Here is a 16,452-nt window from a genome sequence, read left to right as displayed (position 1 = left end):
GCACCCGCAGGAGCTTGCAGCCCCGCCGCTGTCCAGAGCATTGGGCCGGCGGCCCAGTGAGCTGAGGGGGAACAGCAGGGAGGGACCAGGGGATAGCCTCCCGGGCCAGGAGCTCAGGGGCCGGGCAGGAGGGTCCTATGGGCTGGATGTGGGCCGTAGTTTGCACATCTCTGAACTAGACCATCCCTGACAGGTGTTTATCTAACCTGCTATTAAAAATCTCCAATGACGGAAGTTCCACAACCTCCCAAGGCAATTATTCTAGTGCTTAACCACCCTGACAGGAAGTTTTTCCTAATGGCCAACCTAAACCTCCCTTGCTGCAATTTAAGCCCATTACTTGTCCTGTCCTCAGAGGTTAAGGTGAATAATTTTTAAGAAAATAACTTATTACTGCAGAGTAAGCGTAAGTTAGCAATAATGAACACCTCAATATTCAAAATATAAAACTTTCAAGAGATGTCTTAGCACAGAGATTCCCAAATACTTTGCTGTGATCTGCCATGGGAGTCACATAACAGACTTGCCAACTCCCATTCATCTGAGGCAGCAGGTGAGTCAGGAAAGAGGGTGGCTCATGCCCAAGGTGGCAGTAGGACCCATCTGGCTCCATCTTTGGAGGAATCCAGGGCAGAATGGCACAGAGAGGGTGAGGAGGCCTGGTCCGATCTCCACCTGCCCTCACTCCTTCAAGCTCCAGAGGGTTTAGCACACGGGGGGCCGCAGCTGGCCAGATATCCAGGACAGAGCAGCAGGGACAAGAGCACTCAAGGAGTCCTCCGTGATTTGTAAGGGGAGGACGGAGAGAGCAGCAAGCTGCCCTCTCAGGGCTGCAAGTCCTGCCCCTGAGGACTCCCTGTATGCTCTCCCAGCTGCTGTCCTGCCCTGGCCTAGACATCCAGCTGGCCATAGCCCTATACCCCAGCTTGTTTCCTTCTCCCTGATAACCATGTCATGCTCCTCTTCTCCTCTCCCCGCCCCCCGTTTGAAAACCAATATCTTAGCATACAGGAGCCTGTTGATTTTATCTCAGTTTATAATAGATTTGGAAGAGCTCTTTTCATATGCCATAGCCCCTTTTATGGATTCTGCCACATGTGTAGTAGTGCATCATTCTGCATAATTCCTAGCACGATATCCAATAGTTGGACCTCTCCAGTTTCTAACTATAACTGTTGCTGGCTATTTATAATATTTTTTCTCATGACTGGATGTCATTGTTCCATTAATGTATGCAACTAAGCTAAATAAGAAATTTGTGCAGCTTGACATATTTGCCCTTTTTTGTTACAAAAGACAGAGGGAACAAGAAACTTGAAACATTTTCATGCGAACACTTGCTGATGCATTCTCCCTCTCTTGACATAGAAGGAGGAGGACGATTAGCCCTTAAACTAGCTAATATGGCAAGATATTCAGAGAGACAAGATAGATAAGGTAATATATTTTATTGGACCAACCTCTGTTGGTGGAATGGACAAGCTTATATTACCTCATCTACTTTGTCTTTCTTGTATCCCAAGAACAACAAAGCTACAACACTGCAAACAAGACATTCAGAGGCAAAGCCACAGTCATGTAACAATCTTGTATCTCTGATAGCTGTTAGCCCTGATGCCTTCCAGCTATCAGGAGCAGATGTGCTAAGAATTCCTCCTTGCACACTGCAGAACTCTCCTGCTTTCTCCCTCTGAAAGTTAATGGTGACACGATCCACAAGAATTTGACTGCAAAAATCCCAGCATTTTGAAAATGGAGATGTACCTCTTGTGGAGTTGGGACTTCTTTCTACACCCAATCCTCCTCCCAGTCCCAGGGTTTTATCCTCCTACTGTAGAGGCAGTGACACTGGAACAATTTTTATAGTGAGAGTGGTGAGAGCCATTGAACCAAACTGTAAACCCTGTATTTAATGGAAACCACTTGAAGCCAGGGGTGCTGCAGCACCCCTAGTTCCACTATCGATGAGGGGATAAAGCCCTTAAAGAATCATATAATACTGTAATAGAGCGGCAGAGGGGGAAATTAAGAGTCAAAACCAAAGAAGAAAATGTGTGTTTCTCAGCTAAGTCTTAAGGGATGGGAGGCTTGATGAGGAAGAGCGATTCAGATTAGAGAAACTGTATAGAAGAAGGATTTTTTTTCCAGTAACAGGGGAGAAAGGAGGCAATGCTGAGAATGGACAGAAAATTGAACTTGTAATACATTTAAAAAAATGTATTTCACGCTTAATGAGAATGAAGGGCTGTTAACCAATGTATGTTTAAATTTAGGCTGAACAAAAAGAGTGTGTTCTTTGAAACAGTGACTCTCAACCTTTCCAGACTACTGTATGTCTTTACCTCTTTCAGGAGTCTGATTTGTCTTGCATACTCCCAAGTTTCACCTCACTTAAAAACTACCTGCTTAAAAATCAGACATAAAAATATAAAAGTGACACAGCACGCTGTTACTGAAAATTTGCTTACTTTCTCATTTTTACCATATAATTATAAAATAAATCAATTGGGATATAAATATTGTACTTACATTTCAGTGTATAGTATTTAGAGCAGTATAAACAAGCAATTATATGAAATTTTAATTTGTACTGACTGTGCTAGCAAACTTTCTGTAGCCTGTTGTAAAACTAGGCAAATATCTAGATGAGTTGATGTATCCCCTGGAAGACTTCTGTGTACCCCCAGTGGTACAAATGCCCTGGTTGAGAATCACTTCATTAAAAGAAGCAACATCTATTTTAACTTGAACGCACTTTGACATTTGTTAGTTTTATATGTATTTTCTTTAATCAGTTGTGCTATTCATTATACTTGCTGTATTTTGTTGATGCTATTAGACTTTAAAAGATCCACATATAAATTTCTTCCTGAACTTCCAGTCTACTTGTCTGCAGGGTAGCCAATTAGGAGGGCTTTCTTGGAATAAGGATTCCCAGAGCTTTTAGGCTCCCAGCTCTTTGGTGGTGGGAGCCTTTGGAGTTCTGCTCTCTGAGCTGTCCGGCTTCCAGGCTCCCTGAGCTGCCCAGCTTGCTGCCGGCAGGAGCTCCATGCAGCTCAGAGAACCCTGGAAATGTTTCAGACAGGAATTCCAGTTTTCAGCCAACTCTGTCTGTCTATAATGTTTCACTTTAACTATTTAGACTAGGACTGTCGATTAATCGCAGTTAACTCATGTGATTAACTCAAAAAAAATTATCACAATTTAAAAAATCGTGATTAATTGCAGTTTTAATCACACCATTAAATAGAATACCAATTGAAATTTATTATAAATATTTTGGTATGTTTTTCTACATTTTCAAATATATTGATTTCAATTACAACACAGAATAAAAAGTGTACAGTGCTCCCTTTATATATTTTTATTACAAATATTTATATTGTAAAAATGATAAACAGAAGAAATAGTATTTTTCAGTTAACCTCATATAAGTACAGTAATCTCTATTGTGAAAGTGCAACTTACAAATGTAATTTTTTTTGTTATATAACTGCACTCAAAACCAAAACAATGTAAAGTTTCAGTGCCTACAAGTCCACTCAGTCCTACTTCCTGTTCAGCCAAACAAGTTTGTTTACATTTACGGGAGATAATGCTGCCCATTTCTTATTTACAATGTCACCTAAAAGTGAGAGCAGGCGTTCTCATGGCACTTTTGTAGCTAGCATTGCAAGATACTTACTTGCCAGATATGCTAAACATTCATATGCCCCTTCATGCTTTGGCCACCATTCCAGAGGACATGCTTCCATGCTGATGATGCTCATTTAAAATAAAAATAAAAATAAAAGAAGTTTTAGTTAAATTTGGGACTGAACTCCTTGTGGGAGAATTATGTCTCCTGCTCTTTTTTAACAGCATTCTGCCATGTATTTCATGTTACAGCAGTCTTGGATGATGACCAAGCACATGTTTGTTTTAAGAACAATTTTATTGCAGATTTGACAAAATGCAAAGAAGATACCTATGTGAGCTTTCTAAAGATAGCTACAGCGCTGGATCCCAGGTTTACGAATCTGAATAGCCTTCCAAAATCTGAGAGGGACGATGTGTGGCGCATGCATTTAGAAGTCTTAAGAGCAACACTTGGTTACGGAAACTACCGAACCACCAAAAAAGAAAATCAACCTTCTGCAGGTGGCTTCTGACTCAGATGATGAAAATGAACATGCGTGAGTCCACAGTGCTTTGGTTTGTTATCAAATAGAACCTGTTATCAGCATGGACGCATGTCCTCTGGTATGGTGGTTTGAAACATGAAGGGACATAGGAATCTTTAGCACATCTGTCACCTAAATATCTTGTAACACTGACTACAACAGTATGCCTGTTCTCACTTTCAGATGACATTGTAAACAAGATGCAGGTAGCATTATCTCCTGCAAATGTAAATAAATTTGTCTGTCTGAGTGATTGGCTGAACAAGAAGTAGGACTGAGTGGACTTGTAGACTGTAAAGTTTTATGTTTTATTTTTGAATGCCTTTTTTTTGTATATAATTCTACATTTGTAAGTTCAACTTTCGTGATAGAGATTGCACTACAGTACTTGTAATGGGGGAATTGAAAAATACGATTTCTTTTGTTTTTACAGTGCAAATATTTGTTATATATAAAAAGTGATCATGCTACACTTTGTATTGTGTTGTAGTTGAAATCAATATATTTGAAAATATAGAAAACATCCAAAAAGATTTAAATAAATGGTATTCTGTTGTTTAACAGCATGATTAATCATGATTTACCTTTTTAATCGCACAATTAATTGCAATTTTTGTAATCGCTTGACAGCCCTAATTTAGACAATTCTCTTCTGTATTTTGTTCCTTGCAGAGTAGAATATGAACCTTTGATTGTCTGCTCCTCGTGTTTAGAGGCTTCTGGGAAAACTGCTCTAAATCAAGCTATTCTGCAGCTTGGAGGCCTTGTTGTGAATGATTGGTCAGAAGAATGTACTCATCTTGTCATGTTATCAGTGAAAGTTACTGTTAAGGTAGGTTGAGTTTCTATATGTTAATAGATTTTGTGACTTCAACATGAAAATGTGTGGGGTGAAACCGTAGCACCCTATTGAAGTCAGTGGCAAAATTCTCATTTATTTCAGTTAGTCCAGGTTTTCAGCTAGGAAAATGATTGTTTTCAAGTAAAGAGTCCTTAAAAACAACCTTAATATGAATATTTAACTAAAATCAGAAGAGTCTGAACTGTTTATAGCAGATAAAATATTTTGCAATTGTCATCCACTTTTGTGCATGATGTATTTTTCTGGGCTTCATTTTTTCTCTTCGCTGTGGTATTTGAAAATGCAAAAGAAGCAGACCACTTAAGTGAGAATCAGAGGAACCTAGGAGTTACTATACCATACTCTTAGGGTTGCAGTCCATAATATTAATTATCCTTTTGTCTGACAGAGGCCAGAACTGGATACTTTAGAGGAAGTGCAAGATACCCTGTAGCGAATGATTATGGAATAATATGGCCTTGCTGGGGTGGGAGTTTCCTCCTAACTTGTAGTTAGAGGTTAGTTTCTACCCTCAAACATGAGAATTTAGGTCTTTTCTAGTTTGTATGAAAATCCTATGTAATGTCACTCTGGATGTTTTCATTAGACATTTATATGGATAAGACCATGTCTACACTACAAAGTTTGGCTGACTCAAGTTACTTCGACATAAAGCTATTGTATATTGTATAGGCTCACGTGTGCATATTTGGCTCTTTATGTCTGTACTGTGTGTACTCATAAGGAGTGTTTGTCTTGATGCATAGTGCAGTGCATCGTGCTTATGTATCTGAGGGTGCAACCTGCCACTGTCCAGCACACTATCTTTTGGCATGTTTGGCAATGCATGATGGGGCAGAAACGAGTTGTGCGGGGGTGACTGGAAACAAAGGGTGAAGTTCCCAGCATGCAACTGTCTCATTAAATAATGTCATCCATATACCATAATTTTTGAGCCTTTAAAAATCCTGCAAACCTGTGCATCCCTTCTCGCTCTCTGTCTCTGACAGAAGATGCACTGCTCTGCACAGTTGTAATGAGTGTTGCAAACACAGGATGCACAGTCTTCTGCTATTGTATTTGCAGAGCTTCAAGAAGAACTGCATCAGTGGGGAACATGATGATTTCATGGAGGACAGATTGCTGTGGGAAATAGCGAGAACCAATTGAGGGTTAATGGTAGCATTAACAGAGCAGCTGCAAATGGTGAAGCACCACTCTGGGCCTGAAAAATGAGCACTGACTGGTGGGATTGCCTCATAATGCAGGTTTGGGACGAGAGCAATGACTGCAGAACTTTTGGATGTACAAGGCCTCATTCCTGGATTTGTATGCCAACCTTACCCCAACCCTCCAGCTCATAGACACCAGAATGACAGCTGCACTGGCCGTGGGGAAACGAGTGGTGACTGCACTGTGGAAACTCGCAGCACCAGATTGATTTCCCACTCACTGGTAGCATTTTGGAGTTTGAAAATCCACTAGGCTATTGTCGGACAAGTGTGCAGAGCCATTGATTGTCTCCTATTATGCAGGACCGTGACTCTTGGCAACATGCATGACATAGTGGATGGATTTTCAGCAGTGGAATTCCCAAACTGCAATGGAGTGATAGTATGAATATCCCTATTTTGGCACCAGCCTGCCTTGTCCCAGAGTATTTCAACAGAAAGGGCTACTTTTTCCAAGCATTGCTGGATTACTGGGGGCGCTTCACTGACATCAGTCTTGGATGGTAAAGGAGGGGAATGATGCTTGTCTCCTTAAGAACACAGGACTGTTCAGAAAACTGCAAGCAGGGACTTTCTTTTACGACTGGCGGATTACCATGGGTGATGTTGATGAGTAGTGCTCCTGGGGGACTCAGCCTACTCCTTGCTCCCGTGGCTCATGAAGCAATGTACCAGCCACCTCAACAGCAACAAGACAAAGATTCAGCTACATTTATAACTAGTACACTGTGTTTCTGTGTTTATTACACTATGAGTTCTGTCACACTATACAAGAACAAGTAAGTGGGTACTTTCAGTACCCCTAGACATTCTGCAGCATATATTATGAATTAATAAAAATTAATTATTTCTTGAGGAATAGAATTTTGAGTAACAGAACCAGCACATAGAAACTGCAATTTTAAAAAACAAATACATTAAAAACTTAATAAAATAATGGAACAGATCTTAACAAGGGGAAAGAACATTTATGTCCATTTTAGTTACACATACGGGAACTGTGGCTCTCACAGGTCAGTGTATGTGAAGCTGTGGTTGTACTTACAGTCCCCTGGTCTGGAGTGGTAGTGGTAGCCGCTGCTGCCATATAGAATGTTGAGGTGGATATACGGAGTTGCTGTACTGGAGTTCTCCATGGACTGAAAAAGGAGGCGAGTCTGTGATTGTTGAAGCTCTAGACTCACAAACATCTGCAGCATATTTATTTTCTGAAAGTGAAGCCCCATTATGTCCTGGTGCATCTCTCTCTGCTTTTCCTCGTGGGCCTCCTGAGTCTGTTTCTTGTCTGCTTTTTCCTTCTCCAGTCTGAAATACTCACCCTCCAGCCCAGTGCAGTACTGCCATGCAGGATCTCGCTGAACATGTTATCTGGAGTCCTCCTATTTTTTTCTCCATGTCTGGCTCAGGCTTTTCACAGGTGTGGAAGGGGAACTCTTAATAGCCATAACAGCAGCAGCTACAGATAAAACAGAGGTACCATTGTTAGTATAGTAACAATAAATAGCAAAAATTAATGTTCAGAACTCCTTTCCTTTGCTCTTCTAAAGTTTTACATGCTTGTTGACACTTCTGCTTCAGAGAGCTTTTGTGCAGTACCGCTCACAACACCACCCAGGGTGAGGATGGCCTTCAAGGGATGAGGAAAATGAGGAAGGCGTTTCTCAGTTCCATGAAATTGAGTATAAGGCTATGGTACTGAATGCTGGCACCATTTCTTGCAAGTGGTGGTGATTTTTAACTCTTATCCTGAGGGTAACAAAGACAGAGAGATCACAGCTGCTGCTGGCATTCTGAAGCTGCCCAGGTCTGTATGCTGCTAACTTGTTAACTTTGGCAGGCACCATTGCAGTAATTGCTGACTGGCTTAGGGAGATGTTTTGCTGCGTAGGAAGGAATAAGGCTGCCATCACTAGAAACCTTGGTGGGAGGATTGCAGAGTACCTCCACAAACGTTTCAGCCAGTTCTCTCAGGAGGATTCAAAGGACATCCCTGTGTGCATAAATAAACTGCTCCTCATCTAACTCTACTGGGAAATGAAAAGCAGATGATAATGCTGCCTCTTCGTTATACATTACTTCTAATATGAGTAAAATAATGAAAAAGTTTCCCGGCATCAGGTTTTCCCATGATTGACTGCCAGGACTGGCTCTCCAGTGGAGTCTCAAACAGGTCCTGGCTTGCAGCATAGGTGGACCCCCTAGTCAAATGACCCCTATCCTCATCCTTGCTGTTTGGACTGGGGTCTGTGGCTCAGGCTCTTCGGAAGTATCCGTGGTGGAGACTCCACCAAATATGGCATGCAGTTCTTTGTCAAAGTGGCAGGTCTGTGGCTTGGCATTGAATTGACCATTGGGTTCCCTGGCTGTCTTATATACCTGTCAGCGTTCCTTCACTTTGCAGCAGTGCTAATGATTCTTGTTGTATCCCTTCTCCTGCATCCCCATGCAATCTGCTCATAGATATACACATTTCTGTGGCTGGCCCGTGACTGTGCCTGCATAGCCTCTTCTCCCCAGTGATCCAATATCTCCTGTCTGCTACAAGTCAGAGCATGTCTGGAGCATGTAGCTGTCCTAGTTGGTTGGGCAGCTGCATACAACAGAACTGCTAAGTGTACTTGAAAAGGCATTTAAAAAATTCATCAGGTTTTAAATGAGGGAAGGGATCCAGTTGTCATCCCCCTGCACAATGACATTCACAACTGTGGCCAGAGCAGTCAGTGCTGGGAATTGTGGGACAGTTGCTGGAGGACTGTTAGGGTTGACACAGGTAATTCAATGTCTACATTCATACTACGTCAACCTCAGAACATCAACCATGGCTCTCTGCCATTCGGGAAGGTGGTTTTATTGGATCACAACAGGGTAAGTACATTGATGGGAGACGAATTTAAATGTAGGCACATGCACAGCTAGGTCAATGCAAGGCAGCTTACATCGACCTAACGTAGTGTAATTCTTTTTTTGAAACTCAACAAGTCCTTGGCCTTGATAACCTGTGATTACAGTCAGTTGCGTAGGCTACTTATCAGAGCTGGTTAAACATTCACTATATTGTTTTTCCAGTTTAAATTGTTTCTAAATTTACGAAGTTTGGAGTGAAACAATTGTTTTTCAATTTTGAATGAAATATTTTATTTCAAATATTCATTTTTCCACTGTTTTTTGTCCTTTTAGCCAGTAAGTGCACTAGAATGAATGATAACCACACCATACAGATCCTGGAAATCTGTTTTTTGTTTGGTTTGGTTTCTGTTTTCGAGTCTCAACTTTTCAAAACTTCCCCAATTGTGGAAAATAAAATTATTCTTCTATTTTCATTGTACAAATTTCTAACCAAACAGAAACAAATATTTGGTAAAACTGGCCATGAAATTGATCAAAATTGACATGAATTTGGTATGGCCCTATCCATGAGCTTTATCATCGCTCCTGACCCTCTATTGCCTGCTCCTGTCCGTCTCCTTTTTGGCTATCCATTTCTAGTTTTTCATTTGTCTCTCTCCTAGCTGTGTTCTTGCTATCTGCCTGATCTGATGATTGCAGCACTACACAAACATGTCCTCCTTTCTCCTCCTTGTTTGCCTTCTTACCTTCTTGAGGCACTCTGCTTGTGTGTAGAAGCATAGCTGCACAAGGGAATGCGAAGCAGATGCAAACAGTATCTAGTGTTTGTTAATTTCGATCTCTTCTTCCATGCGCACCATGTAACAAAATAAAGGCCATCTCTACCTCGTGTGACTGTGCACTATTAAAAAACAAAGAGTACTTACCACTTCAGGCATGCCACTGCTGGGACAGGCTACGCCCTTCTGGAGCCAAAAAGAGGTATTGGCTCACCATGCCAACGGACGAGCCTGTTGCCTGTCTAACCTCCTCATCAACTACTTTGTCCTTGGGGTTGACTCAGCTGGCCACTGCCTCCATTCCCCCCAAAGTATCCATGGGGCTCTTGGAGATAGGGGTTGCTGCCAAGGGTGGCACGCAGCTCCTTCTAGAAATAGCATGTTTTCGGCACTGCAACCTTGCCTTTTCGGCTTCCCTTACCTTCTGGTATGCCTGCCTCAGCTCCTTGATTTTAGCATGGCACTGCTGTGTGTCCCTTCTATCTCATCCATGCCACGAGCAATCTGCTTATAGGTATCAAAGTTACTACAGCTGGATTGGAGCTGTGACTGCACAGCCTTCTCTCCCAACGGATCCAGCAACTTTGGTATACTCCAGGTGGGAGCGCGTTTGCTGCAGAAAGCCATCGTCGTCAGCTGGAAAGATACAATGTGATCTGTTGGTGCTGAGCAAACAGGAAGTAGAATTTCAAATACTCTTGAGTTTTAAAGGCGGCAGGGTGTATGCCTGTGTACCTGGCTGCAGGGCAGCAGAGTAGAAACTGCTTACCAGAGTGATCATGATTGGCATTGTGGGACACCTCCTGCAGGCCACTTAGAATGACATAAGCAAGTGCAGTGTCTGCACTGACACTGTGTGGCTCTAACTTTGTTGCAAAAAGCTCTATGCTGCTTGTCGCGGTGGTTTTATTATATCGGCATAACAGGAGAGTTAAATCTGTGCGAGGAGCATTGTTGTGTTTACACCTCCGCTGCTTTCTCAATGAAACCTGACTTATGTTGGCAAAACTGTGTAATGTAGACAAAGCCTTAGAAACTTCAAACAACTACATAAAAAGGAGATGTTAGCAGTCATTTTACTTGCCATTTGATATCTAAATATTCAATTTTGTAAATTTGCATGTATGGCTCTTTTGTGGTGAAATAAGACTGTTTGTATAGCATCTCTGATTTTCCTTTTTCTAATTTTTTTTTAAAGAGTGCTCACCAGCAGGTTAGTAATAAAAAGGGTTATTACGTTTAATGGCTTTTGTCAACATAATTCCAATTATAAAGAATAAGTGGTAGGTATAAGAACAAAATTATTTGGTATTTTGTTTGTTTACGTTAGCCTGAGTAGAATGATCATGCACTTAGGAAACACACTTTCCACATTTGAGACCTTACATAAATATTAGATTTCAGTACTATTTTTTAGATGACAGCATATTCTGCTTGAATTGTTAAGTATGGTAATGAATCTTTCCTTCTTTTCAGACTATATGTGCTTTGATTTGCAATCGACCAATTATAAAGCCGGAGTACTTTGTGGAATGTATCAGAGCCATTCAATCCAAGCAGCAGTTTCCAAAACTGGAAAGGTAAATGGCATGTTTTCAGAACCACAAAGTTGCATTTAACAGGTCTTATATTTAATTTAATACTCACATTACTTGAGTGCTAGATTAATAATCTTTTCACATTTGTAGCATCTATTTTCTGAAGTTATAACATTATATTACGTATAAATACTTATTTACTCCTAAAACAAGAAGCCCCGTAAGCTTGTCCTGTTTAGATGCAACTGCCATGTCTTATTGCGTATGGAATAGTCTGTATTATTCAGCACCATAGGATATTCTGGCATCTACTTTGTTGTAACAGATGTATTTATATGGCATATAACTACCGGATAAAAGAGCTAAACTAATTTATAATAGCATTGTTCTACTTATGTCTTTCAGAGTATAGAGAGGTTTTTACATGTTTTTCTTAAAAGTCCTAATTCCAACTAATGTAAAGATTCTGTGATCAATTCAGTATTTTTTTTGTAATTCACCTTCTTGCCTTGTACAAAGTGGAAAGAAGTAAAGTGTAGCACTGAAAAAAGTTGTGATTGCAATAATTTGAGTTGCAGCAAACTGCTTAATTTGAAACATTTTACATTCTGGTAATTTTCTTGCCTTGATCCCTGAGGAGTTAAAAAACTTAATGTATAAATGTGGGTTCTTGGTGTTCATTGGATGCTTAGAGATGTTACTAGCTCTACCTAGGCTTCATTTTCAGAGGTTGCCATAGAGATCTCTATGGTAATATAGTCAAAGCAGCATATATACTCTTCTGGGAATAGATACATTAAGAATCTAATTTTCTTGTTTTAAAATAATTATATAAAGCTTATCTCAATATGAAAACTTATTCTTCCACTATTTTTTCAATTCGTAAGATTAGGTTCATTTTAAGCTTTGGTCATCAACAGAAATAACCCAAATATGTTCAGCTGCCTTTAATATCAAATTTTTGTGCTTTTGTCTGAAGTTAAAATAAGATTAATATGCCACTAGATAACGAGGGCTAGGTCATGATCTTATGTGGAAGAATCACTTTTTATCTTGTGTAACCAGATGATGTGCCTGTGGAGTAACTCATTTTACAAGATAAACAGGGTGCATACTGTGGCTGTATCACATGAATACACAATGCAAATTGCACTTAATTCATGCCTGTGCATCTAAGATTGTCATTTGGTCTTGTATATTTCACATTGTTAGAAATTTAAGAACAGACAGTGTCAGACTTGAAAAGACTAATGGTCCATTTTAGTCTGCTCTCCTACCTCTCCCCTCGGCTAATATCAAATGCTTCACAGCTTGTTTACACAAATTTTTCTGGAATAAAGTACGGTATGAATTTAAAGTGCTGTGGTTATTCTAGAACAGTTCCATATATGAATGCTTTTATTAACTTTTTCCTTGTTTAGCTTAATCTTAAAGTGAATGGGCAATAACTCTGAATCATGAAGATGGATAGATCTTGTAATTTTATGCTAGATAGTGTAACTATAGGTGCTATTCTTCTATTACTAATTTTTTAATTAAGATGTTTATCGCATTAATAGTCTGTGACATTAAACATCATAAGTGCAAGGGGTGTTAGTTACCTTTGATATGCTCTGAAGTGAAAGACTATATAAAATAAAGTCAAAACAATACATGGAAGTGGTTAGGATTTATGATATAAGAAAAATAAGGGATGCTGAGTTCTTATATACTTATTGGAAGAAGATCCTTGAGAAGCCATCTTTCATTTTCTATAGTTAAGCCATCCTGTTTTTCCCTCGTATATTCTTTTAAATTTGTGAGTAGTGGACCCAAGATACCATCACTGGGAGGGTGGAGAGGGGAGGGGTTGGGGGTTTTCTTTGGTTGTCTAAAATGAATGGAGACTGTTTTACATGTTGAAGGGCTGCTGGAAAACCAGGAAGAGAGATTTAATTTTTATCTTAATATGTCTGAAGCTCATCATTAATGTAATGTTTTAAAGAAAAATTGCTGTTAAATCAAACAAGTCTCAGTGGCGTATAGCATTATTGAAGAAGGATTACAGTAAGCTTATGTGAACTTGCAGTTTGTATGTAAGAACCGTGTGTGTTGAAAATTGCTAAGAATACTTTGTCAGAGTGATACAAGTATTTCTGGAGCAGTAAACTTTTCAAAGTATTAGTTCTAGACTGGTGGCCAGAGAAGAATTTATCACAGTAGTTACTGGCCATCGCTAACTTTTAAAAATTTAATGGCACATCAAGCCCAGTCATTATTCAGAATAATTAATTCATTTCCTTTTAAGTTACAAAAGATTTAAAACCAAAGATACTTGATACCTGCGAATTTTTCCTTCTCACGCTTACAGCTGAATAGCTGAGAAAGCTTAAGAGAGCTAAATTATGATCAAGATACTGCAGTACCCTGACCTAGAGCAGAACTTTTCTTCTTTTTAAAAACAGTGGTGACAGACCTGCATGCTACAGAACTTCTAGGAGATCTGGTGGTGTTCAAGATCACTCAGGCCATGGCTACACTTGCAGATGTAGAGCACTGTGAGTTAAACCAGCCTTTGGAGACCACAGCAGGAAGAGCGCTTCAGTGTGTTCACACTGTCAGCTGCAAGCGCACTGGCGTGGCCACATTTGCAGCACTTGCAGCAGCATTGGGAGCAGTGCATTATGGGTAGCTATCCTCCAGAACACCTTTTCCCATTCTGACGCTGTAGCTTGTGGTAAGGGGGTGCGGGGCATTCTGGGTCCTGTCCCAAAGCCCCATGATGCATCGTTTCACATCCCAGCAATCCCTGTGTGTCCGTCCACATTTGGCACCATCTTTCAGTGTTTTTTGTACTATGCTCTCTGTCTTCTCTTTCGATCTGTGGGAATGGATCCCGAAATGCTGAGGAATATGCTGATGGGTCTCGCCAGCATGTCACGAATGGCAGTCGAGTTACTCCTTAAGCTACAAATTGACAGTGAGGGGTCCGACGTTGATGTCGACTCGCATGACGCTTGCGACATGAGATAGCTTGTAGTATTCACGGACATTCTCACCACAGTGGAACGCCACTTTTGGACTTGGGAAACAAGCACTGACTGGTGGGATCACCTCATCATGCAAGTCTGGGACAACGAGCAGTGGCTGCAGAACTTTCGCATGAGAAAAAACACTTTCATGGGAGTATGTGCTGAGCTTGCCCCCACTCTGCGGCACAGGGACACAAGATTGAGAGCTGCCCTGATGGTGGAGAAGCACATGACTATTGCAATCTGGAAGCTGGCAACTCCAGACAGCTACCGATCGGTTGCTAACCAGTTTGGAGTGGGAAAGTCGACTGTTGAAATTGTGTTGATGCAAGTTTGCAGGGCCATTAACTGCATCCTGCTCAGAAGAACCGTGACTCTGTGTAAAGGTGCATGACATTGTGGCTTGCTTTGCACAAATGGGTTTCCCTAACTGTGGAGGGACGATAGATGGGATGCATATTCTAATTCTGGCACCAGCCCACCTAGCCTCCAAGTGCATAAATCAGAAGGGGTATTTCTCTATGGTTCTCCAGGTGCTTGTGGATCACTGTGGGTATTTCACTGACATTAATGCAGGCTGGTCTGGAAAGGTGCTTGATGCATACTTCTTTCAGAACACAGGCCTGTTCAGGAAGCTGCAAGCCGGGACTTTCTTCCCAGACCAGAAGATCACCATAGGGGAAGTCGAAATACCCCTTGTGATCCTTGGAGACCCCGCTTACCCTTTAATGCCATGGCTCATGAAACCCTACACAGGGAGCCGTGACAGCAGCAAGGAGTGGTTCAACAGCAGGCTGAGTCGGTGCAGAATAACTGTGTATGGGAATCTGGGCCTGGCCAATGACAACATCCCCACGGTTATATTGTGTGCTGTGCCCTCCATAACATTTGTGAAGGGAAGGGCGAAAGATTCACTCAGGCCTGGACTTGGAGGCTGAATTTGAACAGAAAGAGAGCAGGGCTATTAGAGGGGTTCAGCGCGGCGCTGCAAGGATTAGGGATTCTTTGACGAAGCAATTTGAGGCTGAAAGCCACCAGTGGTGCCCTGCACAGGAGTGAAGTGCAGTGGTTCCAATGTTAGTAGGAATCTGTGTTTGCTACATATGATACTCTGACTTGCAGTGCCTGTTTCTTTCCTGGGCTAAGATATCTTTTACTTAATGCAATAATAAAGAATGTTTTCAAAACCAAAAAATTCATTTATTGAAAAGATAAACAACTGCTTGGGAAACAGAAAGGGCAAAGGAGTGGGAAGGGGAATGGGAGAATCACAGGTTTGTGTATGTCCTGTTATCTCACTGAGCTTTTGTTATAAACAGATAGCTAAGGGTTAGTGTTCTTTTACCTGTAAAGGGGTAACAACAGTAACCTGAAACCCCTGACCAGAGGACCAATCAGGAAACAAGACTTTTTCAAATCTGGGTGGAGGGAAGTTTTGGGTGTGAGTCCTTTGTTCTTGATCTGTTCCTTTTTTTGTCTCTGAGAGTGATCTTTTTATCTCCTGGCTTTCTAATCTTCTGTTTCCAAGTTGTAAGTACAAGGATAGTAAGACAATAGGTTTATATTGTTTTCTTTTGTATTTACATGTGTGTAGTTGCTGGAATGTGTTAAATTGTATTCTTTTGGAATAAGGCTGTTTACACACATGTAAATACAAAAGAAAACAATATAAACCTATTGTCTTACTATCCTTGTACTTACAACTTGGAAACAGAAGATTAGAAAGCCAGGAGATAAAAAGATCACTCTCAGAGACAAAAAAAAAAAGAACAGATCAAGAACAAAAGACCCAGATTTGAAAAAGTCTTGTTTCCTGATTGGTCCTCTGGTCAGGTGTTTCAGGTTACTGTTGTTACCCCTTTACAGGTAAAAGAACATTAACCCTTAGCTATCTGTTTATGACAGCTTTCCTGGCTGAAGTGCTGTGCAATGAGTGCTGCACTTCAAGCTGGCTGAAATGCAGGGTGATGGGGGTTCAGTGCAGTGGGTATAGGTCATAATTTGCAGGATTGAGTGGTGAAGCTACCGGTTTCGGAGGCAG

The 16,452-nt window shown here is 40.9% G+C and overlaps 1 protein-coding gene across 3 annotated transcripts in view; it reads left to right on the top strand.

Annotated features, from left to right (window-relative positions):
• The window catches only part of NBN (nibrin), a 59,285-nt gene that overhangs the window by 8,998 nt on the left and 33,835 nt on the right, over window positions 1-16,452 (top strand). For 2 of the 3 annotated variants that reach the window (XM_030553419.1, XM_030553418.1), the window contains exons 4-5: window positions 4,836-4,995; window positions 11,339-11,442. In XM_030553419.1, the coding sequence (XP_030409279.1) occupies window positions 4,836-4,995; window positions 11,339-11,442 (264 nt within the window). Of the gene's footprint in view, window positions 1-3,942; window positions 4,176-4,835; window positions 4,996-11,338; window positions 11,443-16,452 lie in introns of all 3 variants that reach the window. The other variant, XM_030553421.1, reaches the window with a different exon arrangement.

Source organism: Gopherus evgoodei, chromosome 2 (genome assembly GCF_007399415.2).
Source record: "Gopherus evgoodei ecotype Sinaloan lineage chromosome 2, rGopEvg1_v1.p, whole genome shotgun sequence".
Lineage (NCBI taxonomy): Eukaryota > Metazoa > Chordata > Testudines > Testudinidae > Gopherus > Gopherus evgoodei.
This window is presented reverse-complemented; position numbering and strand designations above follow the sequence as displayed.